Source organism: Hylobates moloch, unplaced genomic scaffold (genome assembly GCF_009828535.3).
Source record: "Hylobates moloch isolate HMO894 unplaced genomic scaffold, HMol_V3 SCAFFOLD_3, whole genome shotgun sequence".
In the NCBI taxonomy this organism is placed as follows: Eukaryota; Metazoa; Chordata; class Mammalia; order Primates; family Hylobatidae; genus Hylobates; species Hylobates moloch.
The window spans coordinates 97,492,035-97,519,252 of record NW_026652278.1 but is presented as its reverse complement, the minus strand read 5'-3'; the positions used below and the strand labels follow the sequence as shown (position 1 = coordinate 97,519,252).

At 36.3% G+C, this 27,218-nt stretch overlaps 1 protein-coding gene across 8 annotated transcripts in view; it reads right to left on the bottom strand.

The window, feature by feature from the left end:
- MPP7 (MAGUK p55 scaffold protein 7) overlaps positions 1–27,218 on the bottom strand; it is a 262,894-nt gene that overhangs the window by 75,415 nt on the left and 160,261 nt on the right. For all 8 annotated transcript variants that reach the window (XM_032144508.2, XM_058436591.1, XM_058436596.1 and 5 more), the window contains 3 exons: positions 23,849–23,926; positions 21,327–21,407; positions 5,106–5,237 (listed from right to left, as the gene is read on the bottom strand). In XM_032144508.2, the coding sequence (XP_032000399.1) occupies positions 5,106–5,237; positions 21,327–21,407; positions 23,849–23,926 (291 nt within the window). The remainder of the gene's footprint in view (positions 1–5,105; positions 5,238–21,326; positions 21,408–23,848; positions 23,927–27,218) is intronic.

Here is a 27,218-nt window from a genome sequence, read left to right as displayed (position 1 = left end):
ACTCCTTCCCTCCTTGTATGTGCATGCCATATTCCCACATTAAGTGGTAAAAATGGTTTTGAGGCTTCGAAGGCTATAAGAAGACCTGTAGCTGCCACTCGGGCCTCTTGAAACACTTGCTCTATGTGAATCTCACTGCCATGTAAGAAATCATGACCACTGGTATGCTCTGAGGAATCCCAAGCTAGCCAAGTAAAGGTAACACTTAGAGAAAGAGATACTTGCCCAGCCCCCAACCTTCCAGCTCCAAGCCCAGGTAACAGTTGTGTAAATGAAGGAGCCCTCAGTTGACTCCAGCCACCACCATCTGACTGTATGTATGAGGAACTCCAAGTGAGAACCTCCCAGCTGAGCTCATCAATCCCCAAAATAATATTGTTTTAGCCACAACATAGAGCCATGGTTTGTAACATAGAATTAGTTAAGTGGAACCAATCTCTCTCTGTACTATGGACTGTACAGTTTTTCAGTATAGGGCTATCTAACCTGTTTGTTGTACTTAATGCTAGTTCCTTTGACTTATTCTGTATTCAATGAAGTTGACCAATGTTTATTGAAAACTTACTCTGTGTAAGGCACCGTTCTAAGGGCTTATAATAAACTGATGAAAAAGAAAAAAATGTCTGCTTTCTCATCCCAATGGGGGAAACAAGACAATAAACAAGAGATGGAATAATTACATACATTATACGCTATGTTAGAGGGTTAGTCTGTTTTCACACTGCTGATAAAGACATGCCTGAGACTGGGCAATTTATGAAAGGAAGGTTTAATGGACTTACAGTTCCATGTGGCTGGGGAGGCCTCACAATCATGGTGGAAGGCAAGGAGGAGCAAATCACATTTTACATGGATGGCAGCAGGCAAACAGAGAGCTTGTGCAGGGAAACTCCCATTTTTAAAACCATCAGATCTCGTGAGACTTACTCACTATCACAAGAACAGCATGGGAAAGACCTAACCCATGATTCAATTATCTCCCACCAGGTCCCTCCCATGACACGTGGTTATTCTGGGAGCTACAAGATGAGGTTTGGGTGATGACACAGAGCCAAACCCTATCAGGTGGTAAACACTGTGGGGGTGTGAGGGGATGTAGGGCAGGAAATAGAAGACCAGGATGCCAGGACAGGTGGAGGAAAGACAATGTGAAGACACAGGACTCACTGAGAAGACGATGATTGAGTGAATAAAGACTGGATGGAGGTGAAGAAGTTAGCCAATGGGAAGGAACAGAAGACACAGCCAGTGCAAAGGTGCCAAGGGGGAGGCTGTGAATAAAATGCTCAAGAGCGAGCAAGGCAGCCAGTGTGGCTGGAGCCCAGTAGAACAGGAGCAGCAAGAGGAGATGAGGTCAAAGGCAGAAAGGAGTCAGCTTATGTGCTTTATGAGTCACTGTGAGGACACTGGGCATTACTCTGAATGAAAGAGGGAACATGCAAGGTTGTGAACAGCAGGAGGGGCACAACCTAGGAGGACCACTCCACCCACTGTGTTAAGAGTGAAGGATGGCAAGGGCTAAAGCAATGAAATTGATGAGAGGTTAATACAGGTTGGGGATCCCTTGTCTGAAACGCTTAGACCAGAAGTGTTTCAGATTCCAGATTTTCTTTTCAGATTTGGGCACATTTGCATTCTTATTGGTTGAGCATCCCAAATCCAAGAATATGAAATCTAAAAGGCTCCAATGACCATTCCTTGAAGCTCATGTCTGCACTCAAAATGTTTCAGATTTTGGCACATTTTGGATTTCAGATCTTCAGATTTGGGATGCTCCGTCTGCACAATAATTCAAGGGAAAGATGATGGTGGCATGGATCTGACTGGCAGGAGTAGAGGTGATGAAAGGGGATCTGGATATATTATTGGTGGAGTCTAAAGGATTTCCCAATAGATTGCCTATGGAATGCAAAAGAAAGAGAGGGATTAAAGATAGGCTCAACGTCTTTTGGCTGAGCAGCTGGAAGGATGGAATTGCCATCAACTAAAAGGGGTTAAGACAAGGGTGGAACAGATTTGGGGACAAAAATCAGCAGTTTATTTTTGGATATGTGAAAATTGAGACGTCTATTACACCTCCAAATGGAGATAACGAATAGACAGATGGATATACGAATTTAAAGATTAGAAGAAAAGACTGGAAGAGAAATAACCTTGGGAGTCTCTGGCACATAGATGCTTTTTAAAGCCATGGGCAGGATAAAATCACTTTTGGAATGTGTAGATAATGCAAAGCACTCCAACGCATAAGGGTCTCATTATAGACAGAGATAAGTGCCCTGATAGAATCTTCTTGCTATCCCCTGATTCTACTTTGCTTGGAGGGTAAACTACAGACTTGAAGAACAATCTTTCACTTTCTACATGATACTATCACTTGAATAAATCTTCACTTTGAACCCTTCATTCTTGAAGACTTCTATTTCCATATTGCTTTCCAAATCTCTCTTACCACAATTGTTTGATGTATTCCCAGTGTAATATATTTGCGTGAAAATAAGATCAAATCTCAAAAACACAGAGTACATTATACGTGACACTGTACAAAAGTCATCAATCCTATAGCATAGTCTACCAACGCAAAATAAATTAAAATTGGATCTAATATTTTAAAAATTACTTATTTTCCTACATAATTATTTTGAATTTATTCTGTGTGATTTTGTTTTAAAAATAAGAGTATGGAGAATTTCAAGTTAGATTGAAAAAATAAATTCTGGTTGATTTTTCTTAATTATTAATTCTGTAAAATGGTTTATAAAAGGGGACTGCTTACTGGGTTATCATGATTTCCTTAAACAAAAAATTTATCTCCTACAGAATTGCTTGAACCCAGGAAGCGGAGGTTGCAGTGAGCCGAGGTAGCGCCACCGCACTCCAGCCTGGGCAAAAGAGTGAGACTCCATCTCAAAAAAAAAAAATTACTTTATTTATTTCCTATAAACTGCCAATATTGCAAGGTCTCCTCAAGTAGGTGGCACAGTGAATTTCAGATTGAACCTTTGAAACAAGTGTTTTTAAAGTGTGATCCACCAAAAACTTGCACCAAGAACATCTGAGACACTTTTTAAAATCAAGATTCCCAGGCACCAAAAAAAACCTCCTGATATAAATCCCTTGGAATTCAGCTCAGAAATCTGCATTGTAAGTAAGCATCTCAAGTCATTCTTCCAATACCAAAATCTGAGAACTATTGTTCTCAAGGAAGCAAGAGGACAGCCCATGCAAGTAACACTGAGAATTTAGGATCGAAATCTACTCACCAACAAACAGAATTTCATTTTCAAGGGATCTTGCCCCTCAAGTAATCACCCTTTTTCCTATCCATTATCTAATACCTACATGACCCGTGTTCACAGCCTGTTCTCTGAGGTAACCATTCTCTCCTTGAGCAGATGCAGTTGCCTAGCTTTTATCTTTTAAATATTAAATAGAATATAAATTCTAATATCTTTTAAATATTAGATAGAATATATTCGAATGTTTACATAATGTTTTCATAATGCTTCAGAACTCATAAACCATTTCAAACACATTATATCTTAGCTGATGTTCAAAAACACTTGCAAAGAGGTACATTTCCTGATTTTCTGATAAGGAACGTGAGGATGAGATGGTGAGTGGTTTGCTCTATAGGATACAGGGCAAAGTGACAGAATCCCAACTCCCACTTAGGTCATCCAGTGCAAGCTGTGTTCATGTCACCACATTATGGATCCCAATAAACAAAATTGTATTTTTAGATAACACTGGTAACCTACTCCTCGTTGCCAAATGTTACAGCCTTTCCTCATGAATCACTTGCCAAGCATTTCCTGACCATCCACTTGCTAGAATTTTATTTCGGCTTAGCTTCCAGCACTTTGCCTACTTCTGATTCTCATGACTGGGGCTCATTCTCCTAAAGATTTCTTTGACTCTTAATCTTCTCTCTGTGTGTTTTTCATTGTGCTTCGACAGTCTTGTGGCTTCTCCAACAATCTCCCCGAACTAACAAATGTCACTTGACTGATGTTAAATAACAAATTTGTTGAAAGTATTTTCTATTTTTCTGGGTAGTGTATTTTTTTTTTTTTTTTGAGATGGAGTCTCGCTCTGTCGCCCAGGCTGGAGTGCAGTGGCGCAATCTCGGCTCACTGCAAGCTCCGCCTCCCAGGTTCAAGCCATTCTCCTGCCTCAGCCTCCCGAGTAACTGGGACTACAGGTACCCACCACCATGCCCAGCTAATTTTTTGTATCTTTAGTAGAGACAGGGTTTCACTGTGTTAGCCAGGATGGTCTTGATCTCCTGACCTCGTGATCCGCCCGCCTCGGCCTGTATTTTTTAAACTTTAAATTTGTTCACACAATAATCTTACTTTACCTTAACAATAATTGCAAAGATAATACACTAATTATATATTTGAATGAGAAAAATTTCAAGACAAGTAATTCTATTCATTTGATTTCATATTCTGGTATTTAAAATGATATTTTAAATCTTAATACTTTATTTAAGGAATAGCTAACAAATAATTTTGGAAATTTCTTCATTGCCATTAGAGGTTCTATTTTTCTATATTAAGCTTTTTTTATTTTTAAAAATAGAGCTAGTTGGACATAAAATAAAATAAAATTAAACAAATTTAAGTTCCACGCCTCCTGACCAAATAAGATCTTCGAAAGATGTTTATCAAAGAAATTAAATGTTTACTTCACTGAGACTCCTCAAAAGTTTTGTTGGACCTGCTGTAAATTAGTTTAAATTTAAAAAGCAATTGAATTAAGTATATAAAATAACTTAAAGTTGTGTTCCCATAGACAAAAGCAATTTTTTTAAGTTGTACCATTTAATCTCAAATCAGCCATGCTTGGTACATGTTATGCTTTCTTTCATAAATGTCAACAGGTTACACTGCTATTTAAATGTAGCTAATAAAATGTCTATTATTTTATTTGGCTTCATTTTCATTTTTCAAAAGCATGTTCTTTAGACATCAATGTTCCATTTCTTTTAAAGTTTGAGAACATAGAGGAAGCATATTTTAAAGAGAGTTATATATGGTATGCACCATCAGATTTGGCCCTATCATGATATCTACTCATATCTGAGCACCAAAACTCACCAGTGGTTCTCTATTTTTGACCAGGCGGATTATTTTTACTGAGTCTTCCTCATCGTCAATATCTTCAGGCATAGGAGGCAACACAGGGTCGTAATTCTTCTGAGCCACAGTATCATGTACAGAGAGCAAAGCCTGTAATATTCAAAGGTTGATTTAAATAAGTAAATATATATACTTATATATTATATATATAATATATAAAATTTCAAACACATCAAACTATAAGGAAAATCAAATCAGTGTTACGGTATTGACATAGTAGTGGTAATAAGGCAATTACTTGAACAGGTGCCGCTTACAAATGGAATGGGAAACAGTGCTTGTCCAGAAAGCAGATGGCAGCTCTACTTAGCAGCCACCTCTGTCCCCAATGTCACTGATGTATGTAAAGATTCAACAAATAATCTCCTCTAAGTTGTACATTCTCTGGTTTATCCTTAAAAAGGTAGCAATTTGGGGCAAAAGTGCGGGGGAAGTTACTTTTAGAAGAAGGGAGAACATGAGGGCTAAAGACACATTGTCAATGACAGTCTGAGAATATTCCATATTTTGTTCTTTCCTACTATTTTTTCTCCTATTAGCAGAAAACACAATGATCAATATGATAGATTCTTTTGTTTTCCTCACTTTGTTTGTGTAATTGGTGACTACTACATGTATAAAAGAATAAAAGTAATTCTATACCAAAGATGAAAAGAACACCAGAACTTTGACATGTCACAATTCACTGTTTTAGATGAGCGGGTTTGGGACTTTCAACAAACTTGACCGCTAATAAGCAACACCACTATTCATAAATTACTCAAGCCATCCTTGAATCCTCTCCTCTTACTGACATTCTCAACATCCAATATATATTCTATTTTTTAAAAACTTTTTTTAGACACAAGGTCTTGCTCTGTTACACAGGCTGGAGTTCAGTGGTGAGATCATAGCTCACTACAACCTCAACACCTAGGCTCAAGCGATCCTAATTCCCCAGCCTCCTGAGTAGCCAGGATTACAAAAGCATGCCCCAATGCCCAGCTAATTTTTTAATTTTTATTTTATTTTATTTTATTTTTTTAGACAGAGTATCACTGTCGCCCAGGCTGTAGTGCAGTGGTGCAATCTCAGCTTACTGCAACCTCCACCTCCCAGGTTCAAGCAATTCTCTGCCTCAGCCTCGTGAGTAGCTGGGATTACAGGCACCTGGCTAGTTTTTTGTATTTTTTTTTTTTTTTAGTAGAGACGGGGTTTCATCATTTTGCCCAGGCTGGTCTTGAACTTCTGATCTCGTGATCCACCCGCCTCGGACTCCCAAAGTGCTGAGATTATAGGCTTGAGCCACTGCACCTGGTGCATATCCTATTAAATCTACTTCCAAAATATACCTAAAAGTTTTCTTTTTTCCACTTTAGATCAGAGATTGGTAAACTACAACACCTGTTTTTGTAAATCAAGTTTTACTGGAACACAGCCCATGCTCGTTCATTTATCCATTGTCTATGGCTGCTGTCATGCTACAGCGGCAAAGTTTAGCAGGTGGAACACACACTTTTTACATAAAAAGCTGGCAGGTCCCTGGTCTAGATCATGGATGCCATCATTTTTTGCCTGGAGCACTCCAGTAGTCTTTAAATGGTTCAGCAGCATTCAACTCTGGTCCATTTTCAAGTCCACAATTCACAGTGTAGCCAGAGTGATTATTTTTAAACCTTAAATCACATAACTACCCCTTAATAGCCCTTCTAAAGTTGCCCATCAATTGGGATGACCAAACTCTCCAGGATGTCCTATAAGTCCTGCATGCCTCTCCAATCTTATCTTACACTGCCCTCCTCCTCACTCAACTTGAGTAACTCTTTCTCATAGAGGTCTGGCCAAAACATTATATAAAAGCAGATCCCCTGGTGACTCAATCCCACAGCACCTTGTTCTTTGCCTTCATACATGTCCATAATTTATAATCATATGTGCATTTTTATGTTTATATGGTTAATATTTGCTGTCTACTGAAACAGAAGCTCTAAAATGGCAAATAGTGTCTGTTTTTAATCAAACTTTTGAATTGACTATAACATATATACAAAAAGTACAAATCATAAGTGTATAGCATAAAATTTCAAAAATGAATATGCCCAAATAAACACCCCCAAAACAAGAAATACAACATTAACCAAACTCCAGTGGCCCTCACTTATGCTCATTCCTAGTCATCACGCCCTCTATAACCCCCCAAAGTGGCAATCTTTCCCTTTATTTGAAAATGATAGAATTACAAGTGAGTATTCATTTTTCCCTAATATTAAGTTAGTGAAATTCACCCATGCTGTTACTTATGGTAGAAGGAATTCATTTTTCATTGTTATATAGTTTTCCAACATATAAATATGTTACAGTTTCTTTACCCATTATGCCTTTGAGGGGCATCTGCGTTGTTTTCAGTTCTTAGCTAGTATAAATAATGCTGCCATAAATGTTTCATATCTTTTGATGCATATATATATGTATATGTATGCATATGTATATGTATGTATGCATATATACATATGATGCATATGTATATATAGATATGCATCAAAATATATGAAACATTTATGGCAGCATTATTTATATATATATGCATGTGTTATTTATACATATATATTATTTATACATATCTATATGGTTATTTAAGTATATTTAAGAGTAGAATGTCTGGGTCATGGGTATATAGTAAGCCCATTCAACATTAGCAGTGTTTTTCAATTATACTTCTACTAAAAATGTGAGTTCTAGAGTTCTAACATGATCCTAAACATTTTACATTATTAGTCTAAATTTGGCCATTCCAAGTGTATAGTGGTATCTCTTGTGGTTGAAATGTTCATTTTTCTTAAAATGAATGAGAATGAAACCCATTTGTGTTTATTGGGCATGTGTGTCTCTTGGTGAGATGCCTCCTCAAGATATTTGCATGTTTTTCTACTGCATCTGTCTTTTTCTTATTAATCTGTAAGAACTATTTATAATATACTGGACCCACCAGTCTTTATCAGTTACATGTGCTAGAAATACATTCTCCCTTTTGGTAGCTTCCCCTTTCACTCTCCTTCTTGGTGATTTTTCTCAATAAAAGATTCCAATTTTAATGAGCTCAATTAACTTTTTTTTCCTTTGTGGTTCATGCTTTTTGTATCCAACAAGAGTTTTAAAGGGGAAAAAATAAACAACATCAGGATGATAAAATACTTGAGAAGATAATGGCTGCAAATTTTTGAGAACTGATGAGAGACTGACTCTAAAGGTTCAGGAAACCCAATGTATCATTTAGGAACAAGGAAAGATAAAAAGAAACCTATGCTTAATACATCACAGCAGAACTGCAAAATGGCAAAGGCAAAGAGAAGATCTTAAAAGTACTCAGAGCAAAAAAAGACAGATCATCAGAAAGGAAAGAAGAAAACTGATTGACAGCTGATTAATAGCAGCCGTAGACACCAGGAGACAGTTCAAATACCTTCAAAGTGCTTAGAAAAAATAATAGCCAGTCCAGAATTGTGTACCCAGCAAAAGTATCTTTCAGGAATAAGGATGAGGACCAAGATGAGGTTAACAGGAATCCACCTGAAAAAACTAGAAACTAAAAATAAATAAAAATAAAGGATAATGAAATCATAGTTTTCAAAGATGCTGGACATCAAGCAACAAAGGACAGAGATCACTGAGAGACAGGAAACAATGTGAGCCTATGATTGCCCCAGCATTGCAGCCTAGAGTTTCCAGGCTGTGATGGGGAAAAAGAAACACAGGCAAAACTCAGTGGTCTCCTTGAGTTGAGAAAACAGAGGTGGGAATCCAGAGAGGTCAACTGACTAGGTTCTCAGGGATGCCTATAGAAGAGGAAAGGGTGGCAGATACAGAATTCAGGAGATCTGTAGGAGGTCTCCCTTGAGTCCTGAGCAAAGTCCTTAGCCATGGCATGCATATAAGAAAACTACCAGAAAGAATTAGAGCAGTGGCTCTTAACTGAGGGCAATTGTACTCCATTGGAGCCATTGGCAATATCTGGAGACAATTTTTGATTGTCTTAATTTAAAGGATGTTACTGTATTGAGGCCAGGGATGCTCCTAGACATTTGATCTTATACAGGACAGTCCCCTAAACTCCAGAAACAATTATCCAGCCCATAAATGTCAATAGCTCTAAGGTTGAGAAATTGCATTACAAGGAATAATCCCTGAAGTTTGCATAGGGCAGAAATAGTTCTTGGTCTCATCAGTTAGCAGGAAAAACCTCATAATTCATAGGCACTGAGAAGAGTTATGGGATGGGTATTGTCTCAATAGTGGAAAAAATAAGCCCAAGATTTAATGCTGCTAAGATCTCATCTACAACAAAAGCTAAAAATAAGCCTCTGAAAGATCAAAATGTTTCCAAGTAATTTAACTGTATAACAAAATAAAGCTCAGGATACCATCTATAGCAGGGGTCTTCAACCCCAGGCCACAGACCAGTACCTGTTTATGACCTGTTAGGAACCGGGCCACACAGTAGGAGATGAGTAGTAGAGAATGAACAAAGCTTCATTTATATTTATAGCTGTTCCCCATTGCTTGCATTGCCACCTGAGCTCTGCCTCCTGTCAGATCAGCAGCAGCATTAGATTCTCCCAGGAGCATGAACCCTATTGTGAACTGAGTATGTGAGGATCTAGGTTGCATGCTCCTTAAGAGAATCTAACGCTTGATGAACTGTCGCTGTCTCCCATCACCACTACATGGGATCATCTAGTTGCAGGAAAATAAGCTCAAGGTTCCCACTGATCCTACATTATGGTGATTATGTAATAATAATAGAAATAAAGTACACAACAAATGTAATACTCTTGAATCCCACTGAAATCACTCCCCAAACCCCCATCCGTGGAAAAACTTGACTTCCATGAAGCTGATCACTGGTGCCAAAATGGTTGGAGAAGGTTGATCTACAGAAACACAAAAATACCCAGCATCCAACAAGATAAAACTCACAGTAACTGGTAGTCAATCAAGATAAAATTCACAATGACTCAAAATTACTAGGTATGCAAAGAAAGTAGAAAATACTGATCATAATGAAGAAAAAAATGAAACAATAAAACCAAATACTGAAATTACACAGATGATAAAACTGAATAAAACCAAACCCTAAAATTACACAGACAGCAGACAAGAAAATTAAAAGTTATTATTTAACTGTATTTCAAATGCTCTAAAAAGTTAAAGGAAAGACTGAACATGAGATATAGAATATATAAAAATTACTCAAATCAAACTTCTAGATATGGAAAGTATGAAATAAGAAAAAAGTGCACTGAATGAGATTAATATAGATACTGCAGAAGGAAAAGTAATCCTGTAGAATAAGCAACATAAGCTGTCCACAATGAAACACAAGGAGAAAATATACTGAGAAATTATGAACAGGACTTACTGATCTGGGGAACTACTTTAAATGGCCTAATATACATGTTAACTGGCATCTCCAAAGAAAGGGGGCAGTTGCTGGAAACTATTTAAAGAAATATGGCAGAAAATAGTCCAAATATGATGCAAAAAGTATAAACCCACATGTTCAAGAAGCTCAATGTACCCAAGCACAAAGAAAACATAAAACACCACCAAAATGCTTAAAACCAGGAAGAAAATATTAAAATCATCCAAAGGAAAAAAAAACACATTATATATAAAAGAATAAGGATTAAAAATGACAGCACACTTCTCATCAGAAACAATGTGGGCCACAAAACAATGGAGCAACATCTTTAAAATACTCAAAGAAAAATAGTGCTAACTTAGAATTCTATACCCAGCAAAAATATCTTTTAGAAATGAAGGGGTATTGAAGTTTTGAAAAACATACAAAAGCTAAAAGAATTCACCACCAGCAGACTTGGATTGCAAGAAATGTTACAGGAAGTCTTTCAGACAGGAGGAAAATGTTGGCAGATGGAAATGTGGGTCCATACAGAGGAATAAAGAACACTGGGAATATCTACTATCTGTGTATCTATGGCATATCTTGCACATAGTAAAATAGAGATAGCTGAATAAAATGTTTTTAAATGAAGCAATTATGATAATTGACAGGCAATATTAAGAACATCAGCTAAATATTTTTTCTCCTTAGCTTTGTTCCATGTCTGCATTCCAAAATAATTTCATAGGCATTAAGTTTGTAATTTTTAATAACTTTGTTTTACAAATATTGTTGGATAGCAACATTTTTAATTTTGGACAACTAAAACGAATTTTGCATTCCATTTTCCTATTTTAACTGAGGTGATTTTGTTCTTTAATATACAGACTTGCCTTTCAAAAGGCAATACTTAAATGGAAATTGTGTTTCCATATGCCAGAGCCACCAATCACAACTGATGGGTTTACCTGTTGCTCAGAAGAATCTGCAGGAAATTGAACACCAGGCCTTGTAACTCATCAGACTCACAAGCACTCACTGCACTGGACCCCCTGGAGTCAACTTTATGTTCTAAGTATCTGTCAGGTTCACAGAATTAAGTGTCTAGCTTATAAGGATGAGCAACATTGATTTATCCCTCCAGAAGTAGCTTAACTTTTTCCTTCAGCTTGCTTTAATGAAGCTTCATCCATCTTGCATGCTCAGGCAGTGAGTAATTTCTGTTAAGTGAATGTTTGGAAGCTAAAAATTATAACAAATCTTATTTTATTGCCTTTAAAAAAATCTACCAAATTTTCCATGACTTCCTAAATTATAATGCCATATTCTAGAGATGATGTCACTTCACTGTTTTATCAAAAGTGAGCCCCTGGAATGATGATTCATACAGGTTAATTTGCCTTTAATGTGGCAATTTGATGGTTAGAAGTGGTTCTGATTTATTAATGACTATCTTTGCTTCCCCTAGAAACAAGTCTCTGTATAGAACAATATCCCTCCATCAATGCCCCAAAATGCTACCAACATTATTGATTTTGCCTATTTCATCACTGCAGGAAGTATTCACATTCAATTAATCTAGTTAGGCCTTTGGCTACTTACTTTTACATTTTCAGACATCTATTGTTTCTTTTATACTGCATTTATTTTCCTGAACTGGATTTTGTAGACATTACTGACTAATAAGAATAATCTATTTTTTAACATGGCAATTGACTGATCAATTCATTCTGGGTATAATCTTTCAATTGTTGACAGTTCTCCAGTGACACTATTGTTACAGAATGACAAGTCATTTCCTCACTATCAAAGACTTGAGGGCAACAGGTTATACAAGAAAAGTTCTGGCATTCTTCTGAACACAGCAAGAGATTCCTAAAGAGTAAAATGAACAAAATCACAATCTTATACTATTATGAATTAAAGACTATGAAAGAAAAGTTTGAATGTCATATAAATGTACAGAATTATATGTAGAGACAAAAAAGGCCATAATGGAATAAAAGTTCCACCAAACATTTAATAATTTACATTGAATTCCGTTTACTGGGAATCCCAATGTTGGAAGCACAGTGGTATGTGCTAAAAACAAAGATAAGAAGACCATCCTGTGTATCATTAAGTGTGGCAGACTGCCACTGTCACTACTTGAGACCGTCATTACAGCAGTTACTACTGTTACTGCCTGAGACCCTCATTACAGCAGTTACTACTGTTACTGCTTGAGATCCTCATTATGAGACTGAATGAAGGGACGAACATAGAAATGATACCAAAAAATAAAAGAAACTTTTAAGGAAAGGGCCAGGAGAAGAGAGCTCCCTGCTTCTAGTGAGCAAAGGCAGCCCCGAGCTTCTACTGCCCTTTGTGTTTATTGGGTAGAAAGAGCATGGAGGAGGAGGTAATGATTGGTCAGCTGCTTAACTGATCACAGGTTCACATCATTGCTAACAGGCTTCAATTATGCCTAATCACCAGAAACACTTGCGCTTGGGGCATGAATGCCCTCAGCATTCCTTCTGCGCAGCAGACGCAGTTGTCAGCTTGCCCACATCCTGCATTTATGAGAACAGTTTGCTGTTTACTCATATAGCCTCCAGTGGTATACTGAGGTGATCACGACCCTCACACTTTCAGCCTCCAACAAATATGAAAGATATACTTTTGTTCTTTATTAGGTACAGAACACAGAAAATCCCTGAAACACACATACACACACACAAACACACACATAAACATCTGTTAAAGGTCCAGTTTAGTTTCTGGATACAAGTTTTTGAGCTTTAATTTTCTTAACCTTTAAAGAGTTAATATTAGTACCTACTTAATAGGGCTTCACAATGATTAAAGAGATAATACATGAAAGTGCATGGCAAAAAGGCTAGACTTCATATTATTGGTTTATTAGCTATTACAATTAACTTCAATGACTATCTTATTTCAGGAACAGTCACATTGTATATTTAACCTTGTCTATAAACTTGTAAAGGACCATATATAAATTTTAAAAAAATCCTTTCCATATAGCTATTCTTTTCCTTCATATATTTGCAAAAGTTGGCCAAACTAGCAAGCAAACATTTTTAACAAATTTTACATTAAAAAGGTTAACAGGTTGTATATTGTGATAAAAATGGATCAAACTAGAAATTAACATCGGTAAATATAAAAAACAAAACCCAAACAACCTCACAAATTTAAATAAGTCAGGATATTGAAGTTATCAAAATGTATTATAGACAATCAAGAAATTAATATCAATGCCAATATGACATACACAATGTCCATGGAAGGTGACCAAATTTAAGAGAAAGCCACATACTCTTAAATGTGTTTATAATTAAACAAGTGTGACAGCTAAGTATCCCACTATCTAATCAAAGATAGATACAAAGAAAAACATTAGACCAGATGCAGTGGCTACCGCCTATAATCCCAACAACACTTTGGTAGGCTGGGGCAGGCGGATCATCAGAGGTCGGAAGTTCGACACCAGCCTGGCCAAAATGGTGAAACCCCAATCTCTACTAAAAATACAAAAATTAGTCAGGCGGGCGGCATGTGCCTGTAATCCCAGCTACTTGGGAGGCTGAGGCAGAAGAATTGCTTGAACCCAAGAGGCTGAGGTTGCAGGGAGCTGAGATCGTGCCACTACACATCAGCCTGGGTGACAGAGTGAGACTTAGTTTCAAAAAGTAAAAAAAAAAGAAAAATAGAATTGATAATAATGAGCCAGTTCTTTTGAGAGATTAGATAATTAGTCATTTCTGGTATGCAGAGCAAGAAACTAGAGAAAAAATATGTATATTAATAGCACTGAGAAATGGGACAGAACTTTGGATACAAATCAACAGGATAAATTGAACACCATTCCAATATGCTTGAAATCTTAACAAAATGTTAAGTTTCCTAGGAAAAAATAAATAATGAAGTAATTCTGGAAGAGCTTGAAAGCTGGATTAAATCAATAACTACAGAAGAAATTAAAAGCACTATCTAAAAACTTTCCCCAGAGATGGCATTGGAACCAAATGAAGGGTTGTATTAAAGTTTTCTGTGGTATTTACAGAATTCCAACACATAGTAAAATGTAACATTTCTTTTTCAAAGGTCTCACAACCCAAATGCAAAACCTAACCAGAAAGTATAAAAGATGACAGCACAACTTTGGTCTCAGGATGATTTTTTTAAATACCAAAGTAAAATATGACAAAATCAAACATAAAAATCTTCTTTTATCAAAAAGGTTTAATCCCAAGAATTTAATGTTTTATCATATAAATATCTGCAGTTATTTATGCTAACAACTAAAAAAGTTTCTATGATCACTTTGATAAGTACCATAAAGGCACTTGACAAAATTTAACATAATTCTGATTTTTTTAAATGAGATGACAAAATCTTGTAAAATATCCTATCAGAAACCAGCCACAAACATCATGCTTATTAATAATAGGAAGCACAGAAGTATCCCCATAAAAGTACAGAAAAACAAAAGCATATCCTGTTTTTACTGTAAGTTTTGAGCATTTTTTCCTGCAAGTCATATGAAGGCAATAAGGTAAGGGGGGAAATTATCTATAATTACTAAAAAGGAAAAGATTTTTAAAAAATCTTGTCAATAACATTGAAAATTAAATGAGATACTTCGGTAAGGTGGTATAAAATAAGTATTATGGAAATTAACATGTTTACTGTATAGAAACAACATACTTGTTAGAAAATAATAAATAGTATACCATGGGGGGGAATTAATTTATACATATGTGTATATGTGTGTATACATATAAATATATGCATGCCTGCACACACGTGTACACATCAGGCCTGGGAATAGACTTAGCAGGAAATATTCCAGGGTTATATAAGGAAAAATTTGTTCTAAATAAATAAATTGCCATGTTCTTTGGAAAATTTAATTGCATCCCAATGTTTTTTTTTAATGACATAAAAGAGAATTCCAAATTTCTTCTGGGAAAATACATTTGCAAGAATAATGATAGGAATTTGGCCTTAGAAGGTATCATGCTACAATTACTAAAACAATAAGATAACCAAATTAACAGTAATCAAACCAAGAATTCAAAACAGATTCAGATATATAATAAAGATAAATCAAACTGTGAGAAAATTACCATCCACTTGAATAAAAAACACCTAGAACCACATCTTATACCATACACCAGATTTTCAAATTAATAATTTCAAACTTCAAAAAAACACATTTTTAAAAAGCCAAAAGAAAATAGGAACGACAATTTTCGTAAACTCGTCATGAAGAATACAAGTCCTCTCTAAGCTAACTCAGTGCCCAGAAGTCATAAAGAAAAAGAATGCCAAATTCTACTACATAAAAGTACATATTTCTACCCAGTCTTAGACAATGCATGTAAGATTAAAGAAAAATAACTACGGAGAAATCTATAATAATGATTTTATATTCTTATATCACTCACAAGTCATTAGGAAAAACACAAAATTTTTACTAACCATAATTTAATCACACAGTACTCACTGAAAGCGTGTTATATGTCTGCAATTTTTATTCCCTGTTCTCATGTGGCTTATATTCTAGTGGTGCTCAACTAGCAAAGCTAAAAAAGAATGTTAGTTGAGGCTGTGCATGGTGGCTCACGCCTGTAATCCCAGCACTTTGGGAGGACTAGATGAATGGATCACTTGAGGTCAGGAGTTCAAGACCAGCCTGGCCAACACGTCAAAACCTCGACTCTACAAAAAAATACAAAAATTAGCCAGGTGTGGTGGCGTGCACCTGTAGTCCCAGCTAGTTAGGAGACTGAGGCAGGAGGATCGCTTAAACTTGGGAGGTGGAGGTTACAGTAAGCTGAGATTGTGCCACTGCACGCCAACCTGGGTGACAGAGCGAGACTCTGTCTCAAAAAAAAAAAGAAAGAATATTAGTTGAAAAGAGCTTACGCAATTAATTGCATATAAATTGCAACTGCATAGGGAAACAGGCCTTCTCATGCACTATACTGCAGGTGCTCGAGAAGGTCTGTCTTAACAACAAGCTGGAAACAATGATCAAAACTGTACAATGTACAAACATTATATATGCCCCAATAATTTACTGTCCTAACTAAAGTATATTTTGACAAAATATTCCATAAAACCCTCTAATATACAAAAGATATGCATCATAGTGTTATTTAAATAGCAGAAAAGGAGAAATAACAAAGGTTCGTCTGTAACTTAAAATAGGTAATTTTGTTGACAGAAAGAGAAGGCTACAAAATGCCAAAAATATTAAAAGCAAAAAAAAAAAATCACAGTAAGTAGTGCATTCTATGATCCCACAGAATATGCTGGGAAAAAAACATTTAATATTTATATATACAGCAAGGGTTGAAAGGTAATGCAGCCAGCCAAGAGCAGTTATCCCTAGAGGTGTATGAACATGCAATTCACAGAATAAATAAAAACATATAAGCATAGGAAAAGATATGCATCCTCACTAACAAAGCAATGACGATAGGGGCTTCTACTTTCTTTAAAATTTGAATGAAAACTACAATTATGTATTATCAAAAAAGATTATTTCTGTTTCCTTTTAAGTCTTTATCAAGTCACTTTGCAAAAAGTAAAAGTGAACATAATAAATTATCACATCTTATTAAAGACAGATATCATAAATCAAGTATATTAATAAATGATTCCTTCTACTCTCACTTATGGATTTTAAAATATTCTTTCCTTTATGGATGCATGTTTGTGTCTGTATGTGTGTATTCCTGTCTTTGTGGATCAAATGCTTTTCTATTCCATGATAACAAAACTTGCAAATTTTCTTCTAATACATATTTTTTCAATTAAAAATATTCTTATGGTTCAACTTTTTACACTTACATTTTTAATCTATTTGGAGTTCACTCTAGAGGCGACTTTTCTTATTTTTTCCCAAACTATTTGTTATTCCAAGACCACGTATTAAAATTGTCCTTCAAGCTGCCCATCCCCCGTGCTTCCTTCCACCCATCCCACACTCTTTCATTAAGACCTCAATCGTGTGCTGTGTGTGTGTGTGTGTGTGTGTGTGTGTGACTGAGTTTCACTCTTTCACCCAGGCTAGGGTGAAGTGGCGTGATCTTGGCTCACTGCAACCTCCATCTCCCAGGTTCAAGTGATTCTCCTGCCTCAGCCTCCCAAGTAGCTGGGATTACAGGCACCTGCCACCGCCACCATACCCGGGATTTTTGTATCTTTAGTAGAGATGGTGTTTCATCATGTTGGCCGGGCTGGTCTCGAACTCCTGACCTCTGGTGATCAGCCCACCTTGGCCTCCCAAAGTGCTAGTGTTCTACGTGAATGATTCCTATAGGCTCCCACTGGCCTTCCTCCATTCAGTATTGCATTTCTCCCATTCTACACCACCCAATGCCTCAAAAGCTCGGTCTGTAGACTACATATGGAGTGACATGTCACTTCCTGCTTCACATCCTTTCAGTGGCTCTCCACTTTTTAATAAGCTCACAATTTCAGGTGTTGCCATATAATTTATCACCCAAATAGGGAAACAATTGAAAGTGGGAGAAAGGCTATTACTAATAATGCTGGAACAGCAGGCATGAAGCTGACTATCTTGGGCAAACCCTACTCAAAAGGTCGACTCCCCAGCTCCAAACTCACCCCTTCTTCCTTCGCAAGCCACTGTTCGCCCGTTCTGAGGCTGCTTTTGCATTTTTACATCTTCAAACTTAAAGTTTTCCTTTATGGGACTTTACATGCTCTTCCCTGTACCTAAATCATTTCTTTTTCACATCCCACCCCAACCCATCTCCCACTCCTTTGTCCCCTTGCTGATTCCCTCAAACTGCACTGTAAGGTCTCAACTTATATGCCACTTCCTCTGTAAAGTTTTCTTCAATATTCTCCCCCTGCCCAAGTTTGAGTTTAGCGCCATTCCTATGTATTCCACATCATTTCCATACGCTCCCCCTTTTAAATCCGGTATTTCTCCTATCACCTTCACTAGTGTACATATATCCTCTATAATCTGCATCCATAGGGCCTGGCACACACTAGGCATTAGAAGAAAAAAAATCTAAGAATAAATGAATGAATGAAGATCCACTGCTGGTGACATTTATAAACTGCCAAATAAAGTTATAAAAATTTTCAGAAAGAATTGGCAGATGTGTGGAATATGTGTATTATCTTCCCAGAGTGGGTGCATATTTGGTTGTGTGTGTGTGTGTGTGTGTGTGTGTGTGTGTGTGTGTGTGTGTTTTGAGACAGTGTCTCACACTGTCGCCCAGGCTGGAGTGCAATGGCACGATCCTGGCTCACTGCAACCTCCACCTCCTGGGTTTACACAATTCTCCTGCCTCAGCCTCCCGAGTAGGTGGGATTACAGGTGCACACCACCACACCTGGCTAATTTTTTGTATTTTTAGTAGAGACGGGGTTTCACTATGTTGGCCAGGCTGGTCTCAAACTTCTGACCTCGTGATCTGCCCGCCTCAGCCTCCCAAAGTGCTGGGATTATAGACTTGAGCCACCGTGCCTGGCTGTATCTGTGTCTTTTTAAAGTTCTATTACTTTGAAGATATACTTCAACTTCCTTTTCAGTCCAATGAATTAAGTATTTAAAATGAAATAGCAAATCTTTAAAAAGTAAATAACTTCCCTAATCCACTAGAAATTAAATATTCAAATTAACACACTAGAGTTACATTTTTCATATTTTAACTGTCAATTCAACTAACAACCTACATACCTTGCTTCTGTTTAAAAGGAAAACAAACAAAAAAAAGATTTTAGTTTACTCCCAGGACAAAAATAGATTAACTGATTATATCCTGAAATAGTCTAAAATTTATTTGGGGGCTTACCTTGTTAAAGTAATATGGAAATGAGGTCAAAGTGATGGTAGATAATAAGAATGACTTCAAGAAAAGCAATATTAAATGTTAGATCAAAAAAGGAAAAAAGACATTTTCTTCCCAAGACTAGCTAACTACAAACTGACATTGCCAAACAAAATATCATGTATCCTGGAATATTACCTATTTTCTACACATACGAATATATGTCTTTCATGCTAACTTTACACCATTCTTTAGTCATACTGCTAGATAAAATGAAAAATAACCAAATTATCCACCTAAAATATTTTCCACATAACATTTAACTAATTATTATAAAATTTTATCAAATGGCCCTTCTTAATAACATCTAAAGTCATACCTCCCTCTTGAGCCAAATACCAGTTCTCATCCAGTATAATATTGCATAATTAGTTATTCCATTTGAAACACTCTTGAACCAACTACCATAATCGGGGATTTTTTTTTTTGTCTGAAACATGCTGCTTTCATTTCTAATACCCTCGAACCAAAACAACAATCTCAAAAAGGAGTTTAACAAGATACTCATAGCTAACCTCACCCTCCCCTGGGTGATACTAACTTCTGAGGTGCAGTCTAAGACCTAATGAAGAAATCTTCAGAACGTTCTGTGGCTAAAAATCTCCTTAACGTTTTAACACACTTTGTATTTAACATCAAGGAACTTTTCTGCTCTAATCTCATCCTTGTTCTTTTAGAACAAAAATTTAATAAACTTCCTAAACCACTACAAATCAATTACCCTCACATCATTAATCACAGCCTGTTTAGCTTTTACAGCAATACATTCATGTACTTACATTTACTTATAGGGATTAGGGTTTATAGTCCACGCATTTTTTTTGTTTTTTGTTTGTTTGTTTGTTTGTTTTTTGAGACGGAGTCTCGCTCTGTCGCCCAGGCTGGAGTGCACTGGCACAATGTCAGCTCACTGCAAGCTCCGCCTCCCGGGTTCACGCCATTCTCCTGCCTCAGCCTCCCGAGTAGCTGGGACTACAGGTGCCCACCACATGTTTTTAACCTCATCTTTTATTTAATACCATCTCTGTTTGTATAAAAATAAATTTGAAACCAAGTTTTAAATTCCAAAAGCTATTTCTCAAAAAAAGTAAAAACTAGTTCTTGTATCTAGGAAGAAATTTTCATTCAACACTCTACATATGCTCACCAGTAATCATCACAAGCTAAATGATCATTTTAATTACGTAATTATGTAACGCATATGTAATTCTGACTCACAGAACAATATCTGACACATAATTGCCCCAGTGTCAAGTCCAAAATGTATACAGTGCAGGATTTAGTGCAGTAATGACCTCAGAATAATGCAGGAAAATTCTGAAATGCCTGCTGTAAACTGATCACATTTGGAGGAAAAATAAGTGATAAACTTCGGAGGCAATGGAAAGGGAGAATTGAAATCTGTCTGCCAATATTTTACGGGTATTTTACACTGGAAAAGTGCTCTTGTCTGTAAAATGGAATGACATTTTGAAACGTAAACTAGTAAAGGGACAGGAAATGGGGAGGTGAAAGGGGAAAGAAAGAGGAATGCTGAAATGACCCTACAGAAAAATAGGTATATTTGTCAAACACATTGGAATCCCATTAACTACCCAAGTAAAATGGACCTAAACAAAATTACTAGTAGGTTCTGTATAGTGTACTCTTTATTTAAAACAAAAATGACCTTGAAGCTGCATTTGTCAGAACTTAAATTCTGAGCTTCCCAGTAAGAGTATTTTGCAGTTTCTCATCACATTATAATCAAAAGCTCACCTCTTTCTCATTCCTAGGATTTAGGCTATTAAAATACTGTGCCCTATTCGAAATACATTTACTTGAGAATTGATGCTCAAAACAAAATTCATGTGAAGGCTCAGAAAGTGGCCCTGTTTGAAGGTATTTATTACCGGCGTAACATGTCCTCACCTTCACATTGGGTTTTGACAGTAGTTTCAACAGCTCTCTGATCTCACTGTTTAATGGCTTGTTCTGAAGCTCTTCGGCCAGCTGCAAGGGAGATTACATTGACGTAAAGAACATTTAGTAAGAGCATTGTGGGATTGGGTGTATGACAACTGAGAATCTGACTTGCTCAAGGCTATTACTTTCCAATGTTTAAGGAGAGGTCAGCATAAAAGAAAACAGATCATCAATCATTGCTTTTCTTTTTAGACCTTCGGTAGTCCAGATCCGAGCCCAGGCTCTTGGCTGAGGACAAATCAAGTAATCGTATCAGCCAGATCACCTTCTGATTTATTGCAAAGAGGGCAAACCCCAGCACTTCGTCCATGTGAATGGTCTTTTGCACCTAGACAAAGGACCACTTGTAAGAAGAACTGGATAAAGCTTTGACACTGTAACCTCCCCCAACCCTCACAAAAACAGAGCTTCTGAATGAGGTGGTGAAATCCACAGGGTTTCCAAAAACCCATGGGGATTCCAAAAACCCACAGTAGCTGTGCTGTTTAGAGCTAGGGTAAAAATAATTAGAATGCCCCTAATAGAGCAAATGGCCTGAAACTTTTATTATGTTTACCTATACAGATGAAGAAATCTGTTAAATACCAACCAATCATAGTACCAATCGTAAAATGAGCTATAATGGGTTGACAGCTACCCTGGTACCAAAAATGCTGACTGTACTCTACTATAATAACCAAGAATTCCCATTTGGGTTCTACATAAAGAAAGTGTTACAACTTCAAACCTGCCCCATATCTTCCATTAAAAGATATTCCCATATCTTCCATTAAGAGATATTCCTATCAAAATTCCAATTCAATTTTAGGCTATAGGAAAGATCTCATAATTTTCTTAAAAAAAGCAAGACTCAAACAGGAAAAAAGATTAGAATTATGAAATACGTGGTATACGTATAGATGCATTTTTATTTAAAAACTCGTCTTAAAACCTTGCATGAAATTTCCATTTGCCCCTACTTTTTCTAACAAGCTAAAAATAATTGCTCTTATCTCTGGAAAAGGACTTTTCTCTAAAAGAAGGGCATAATATAAATTGTACACAAAAAATAAAATCATAGAAAATTATACAGTCATTAATTACCTTCCAAACACTGCTTTTACTTTTTTGAGGTAATATTTCTACAGCATTTTTAACTTACAAAAAGACATAAAGTTCATTTGCACACTTTAGTCACTTAAAACATAATATATTTTAACATTTAAATATACTGCTCTGACAAATTATAAGATGCTATGGTTTATCATATTTACATAGCAGTCTCTAACTTTTTATAAAGGAATATTGTTGCAATATGATTGGGCCACAACAACATTGGTTTATAAACAAATGTTTCCCAAAACTCTGAATAGTAAATGTTTCAAAACTGATTTTTTTTAAGGCTTTCTTGGGTGGCAACTGTGCCTTACTTGAGCAACTGTTTCTACATCTTTATTCGCCTTCATTTAAAAAGTTTTGCTTCAATAACGCAGAAGTAAACTTCCTCATTAAATATATACTGAAACATACTTGTAATCTTTGTAGATAAAAACAGAAAGAAAAATGGGAACTAAACAAATAGCACGCAAGTTGCATATTTATTACATATGTGTATTTTCTAAATTAGAATGCAAAGTAGTTCAAATAACATCAACTTCTCAAGATGGCCAATTATTTAATTACTTTATGGCCTGGATATTTTACCACACTGAATTATAGCTTGTCTTATCAAAAATAAAGGAAAAAAATATTAAAAGCAACAAACAAGCTACGGGTTATCACTGAAACCAGCCTTCGCACTAAACATATTTCTCTTCCAGCTTCATGTCCTTTATAGTTTATCCAGGTGTGTTCTCAATTCATCCGAGTCCGAAAGTTAACAGTAAGAATCAGCAAGTTAGTTCCCTTCCCCCAAGTTTAAAATAAAATTATAGCTACAGGAAATTAACTACTCCATCAATGCCAACTGCTTCTAAAATTTATTTTTTGGTTATGAAGGTAATTTGGAAAAGTCTAATATCCATAAATCATTACTATGTTTTATAATCCATTATAAAAACAATCCTTTTTATGTATTTCATATGCCTCATTCGTATCCTAGTATCTGTCATTTTTTAGTACTGTCAGCAATAGAGCTATCTCATTTGTCTTTATTTCTCCAAAGCATTCCTCTTGTCTGTGACTTTCTCAGAACACCAACAGCTGACAGCTTCTCTCTCTCCATGAGTTTAAAGCCTAAAATGTCTATTACGTAGTTACGAAAGCAGAGCAAGAGAGTAGCTACATGCAAAATTTTTAGAACAGAAAAGTGAATGAAAATCAACATAATATTAACACAAGCTCAGTGATGACAGGACTTTTGGAAACATTTGTAACCTCTTCTGCTTTTCACTCATAGGATCACACGCATCTGTCTGCACTAGGACAGGTTCTGCCTGGGCTAGGTCTGCAGCAGACACGTCCCGGGGAGCTCGGAGAGTCACACTTACATCATCGGCCAAGGCTGCCGCACCATGGAGAATGGGCACCGGACTCTGCTTCTCATAGTAGTGTAGTTTTTCATGAATCTGGAAGAAAATTAAATGCATATAAGTTCACCTGCTAGCAAACAATCTCAGATAGCTGCACATTTTTATACTTGAAAAGAGAATCTGAATCCTTGAATATCCTAAAGTTATATGTTTATGACATATTACACACACGTAACATGTTTGTACATGCTAATATAAACCCATAGGTGACATGTATGTGTGCCTAATTCATCTATTACTATGGCCCAGTGATTACAACATGGAGTCAGATGGAAAAAACAGTCTTAATCAAACAGAACCCACTTGAAAACTAAGCCTTTGTCTTTCCCCTCAATAAACATGTAAGTTTTGTGATGTCTATTATATCTAAAATCTATTGCTGCAATATTTCAAGTATCAGTTGCAGTTTATATTCCTGCTCAAAAGGTAATATGATTAAAGCAAAGCAATAAACTGCCAGCCACATTTTGGCAAGTTGGTATGGAATCACTGTCGAGAGGGAAGAAGCTGGCACTATTTGTGCCTGGGCACCACATCCAGGAACATCTGCCCAAGCACACTGTTCCTTTTATTATACTTATTCATTCATTTTTTTGAAATTGCCAACTTTCCCCCTCAACTTCAAATTTCTAAGAAACGAAGGGATTTTTCGTAACTAGTGGCATTTCTTATAATTATTTAGCATAAATGAGATCATTTTTCATATTGTAAAATAATTATAATAATAAATTTTAAAAAATTTAGCCCTTCATTTCCCATTATTGTGACCCAAGAAGCACAAAGGCAAGAATCTACATAAATCCCATGTAAGACAAACTGAGTTCCTTAAAAAATCTAGCAGAAAGTTCAGAAACAAAAGACGTGTTGACAAACACATAACTGTCAGCACTTAAGTTTCATCTATTCCAGCTCTTGTATAGGTGTCCCTTCACACTTTATACTTGAAAACTCACTTTAGTCTCTTTTTATTTATAGTTGAAGAAGAATGTCCCCCACCATATACAAAAAACAGTTGCACCTCACAATTTCCTGTCTTTAATAGGTAACAAGTAATACACTCTTTAATTATACTCAAAGCTAACCAAACTCCATTGTAAAAGTCTGGAAGATAAATTTTATTCTGATTAGCCAGATGCTATTGCTAAGAGAGGATTCTATTACCTTTTTGGCAACCCGGTACACAATGTAAAGCTTCAGGGAAAGAATTTTGACACTTACGATATTACCAGAATGATCAGAGCCACATTTTTACTTAATATCTTAGAAATTTTAAAGATGTATCATAACGAGGTAATAAACGAACTCTAATGACTGCAAGCTATAAAAAGAGATTTGATTTGAGAAACTATGAACATATACTTTAAAACAAAAACCAAGCATACTGAGCTAAATTCGCTTTGTTTAAATAATTATCGAGAATTAAGACATCTCAACATATACTATCACAGAATACTTAACTTACTCTATCACAAAACTCATCTAACCTGACTGCAGTTACTTGTTTAAATGTCTGCTTCAATGCTATAATAAACAGAGAGACTTACTAAGAACTTACCATGTGCCTGTACTACCCACCTAATAGGTCAGTAATACTAGTAACATAGTCTTTAATGAGTTTAAAATTTTAATTCCTCAATTATCACAAGAAAATAAAGAGGTAGACAGCAGGACCATCTCATTTTACAGATAAATAGGAGTTAAACAAGTTGCTATGTTCTTGCAGACAGTAAGAGGCAGAGCTGAGACTTCAAGCTCAAGCCATCTGGTTCAGTGTTGCAGTTCCTAATCACCCACATTTCCTCTCAGACTAACATCTCATCTATGTTGTTCACTGCCATCCTTGGCTGCCTAATGAATATGGCCTGTTTGTAGAGCATAGAAAGGAAGGCTGGAAAGATATATAAAATCGCAGTGATTGTTTCCACTGACTAAAGGATCATCGGTGGTTCCTCTCCATCCCTTATATTTTCTTTCTTATTGGTGGTTCTTCTTCATCCCTTGTGTTTTCTTTCTGATGGCTTCCAATTTTCCCAGGTTAATTTCTATGAATACTCTAACTATAACATAAAATTATGTGCCTCAAGTAAACACATTATTTCTCCACTTCATTTGCTTCTTCTGAGCATCTTTTACAAATAGTCAGTTTCTCTTCCATCATCTTCTCTAGATCCCGACCCAATTGATAGAATATCCAACCCCTAGCCTGCCCACTCCTGGATTTTGTGCCATATCAAACATTTTTTAAATGTTCTAGAATTTCAAAGTGCTGGTAACCCTGTGTTGCATATGTGTTTTACTTTACTGAATCATTTTAAAAATTAAGTTGGTAGGGGAGTAAAAATTTACTCTAAATAATTTTGAGCTGTTCACTGTTTCCAAAAAAATATTGACAGAAATTCTTCTTTTTATTACTGATAACCAAAAGGAAAAAAATGATTTTTAAATTCTAATAAACAGGCAACACATATAGACTTCACCCCAAGGCTATCCAACAGAACTGCCTGCGATGGTGAAAATGTTTTATAGCCATTTGTCCAATATGGTTAGCCACTGGCCACAAGTGGCTTTTGAGCACTTGAGCTGTGGCTTGACTTGAGGAACTGAATTTTTCATTTTATTTAATTTTATTTACTTTACATTTAAATACCCACATGGCACCAGTAGCTTTCTTCTTGGAGAACATGACATAACTTTATGCACTCTATAATTTCTCTTTATATCGCAGAAAAATTTACTCTGATACAGGGTGACAAATTTCCCTAAGTGGAAACATTTTGGGATCTAGTAGACAAATATATAACCAAAGATGTGACTTCATCATCAATGAGCAATCTAGCATCTATTATTAAGCATCAGGTGTAGCCAAACCTGCAAAACCTCATTTATTTTAACTAAACATTATTCTTTACGGATTCAATGACGTAATAAAAGTACACTTCAGACCGAGTGTGGTGGCTCATGCCTATAATCCCAGCACTTTGGGAGGCCAAGGCGGGCAGCTCACTTGAGGTCAGGAGTACGAGACCAGCCTGGCCAACATGGTGAAACCTCATCTCTACTAAAAATACGAAAATTAGCCGGCCATGATGGCGTATACCTATAGTCCCAGCTACTTGGGAGGCTGAGGGAGAAGAACGGCTTGAACCCGGAAGGCGGAGGTTGCAGTGAGCCGAGATTCACCACTGCACTCCAGCCTGGGCTACAGAGTGAGACTCCATCTCAAAAAAAAAAAAAAAGTATACTTCATTTTTCTCCCCTGAGCAACTGGAAGAGGAGGAAGCACAGAAGGAGATGAGGGAGAAAAGGAGTTAGGAGTAAAGAAGTCTGG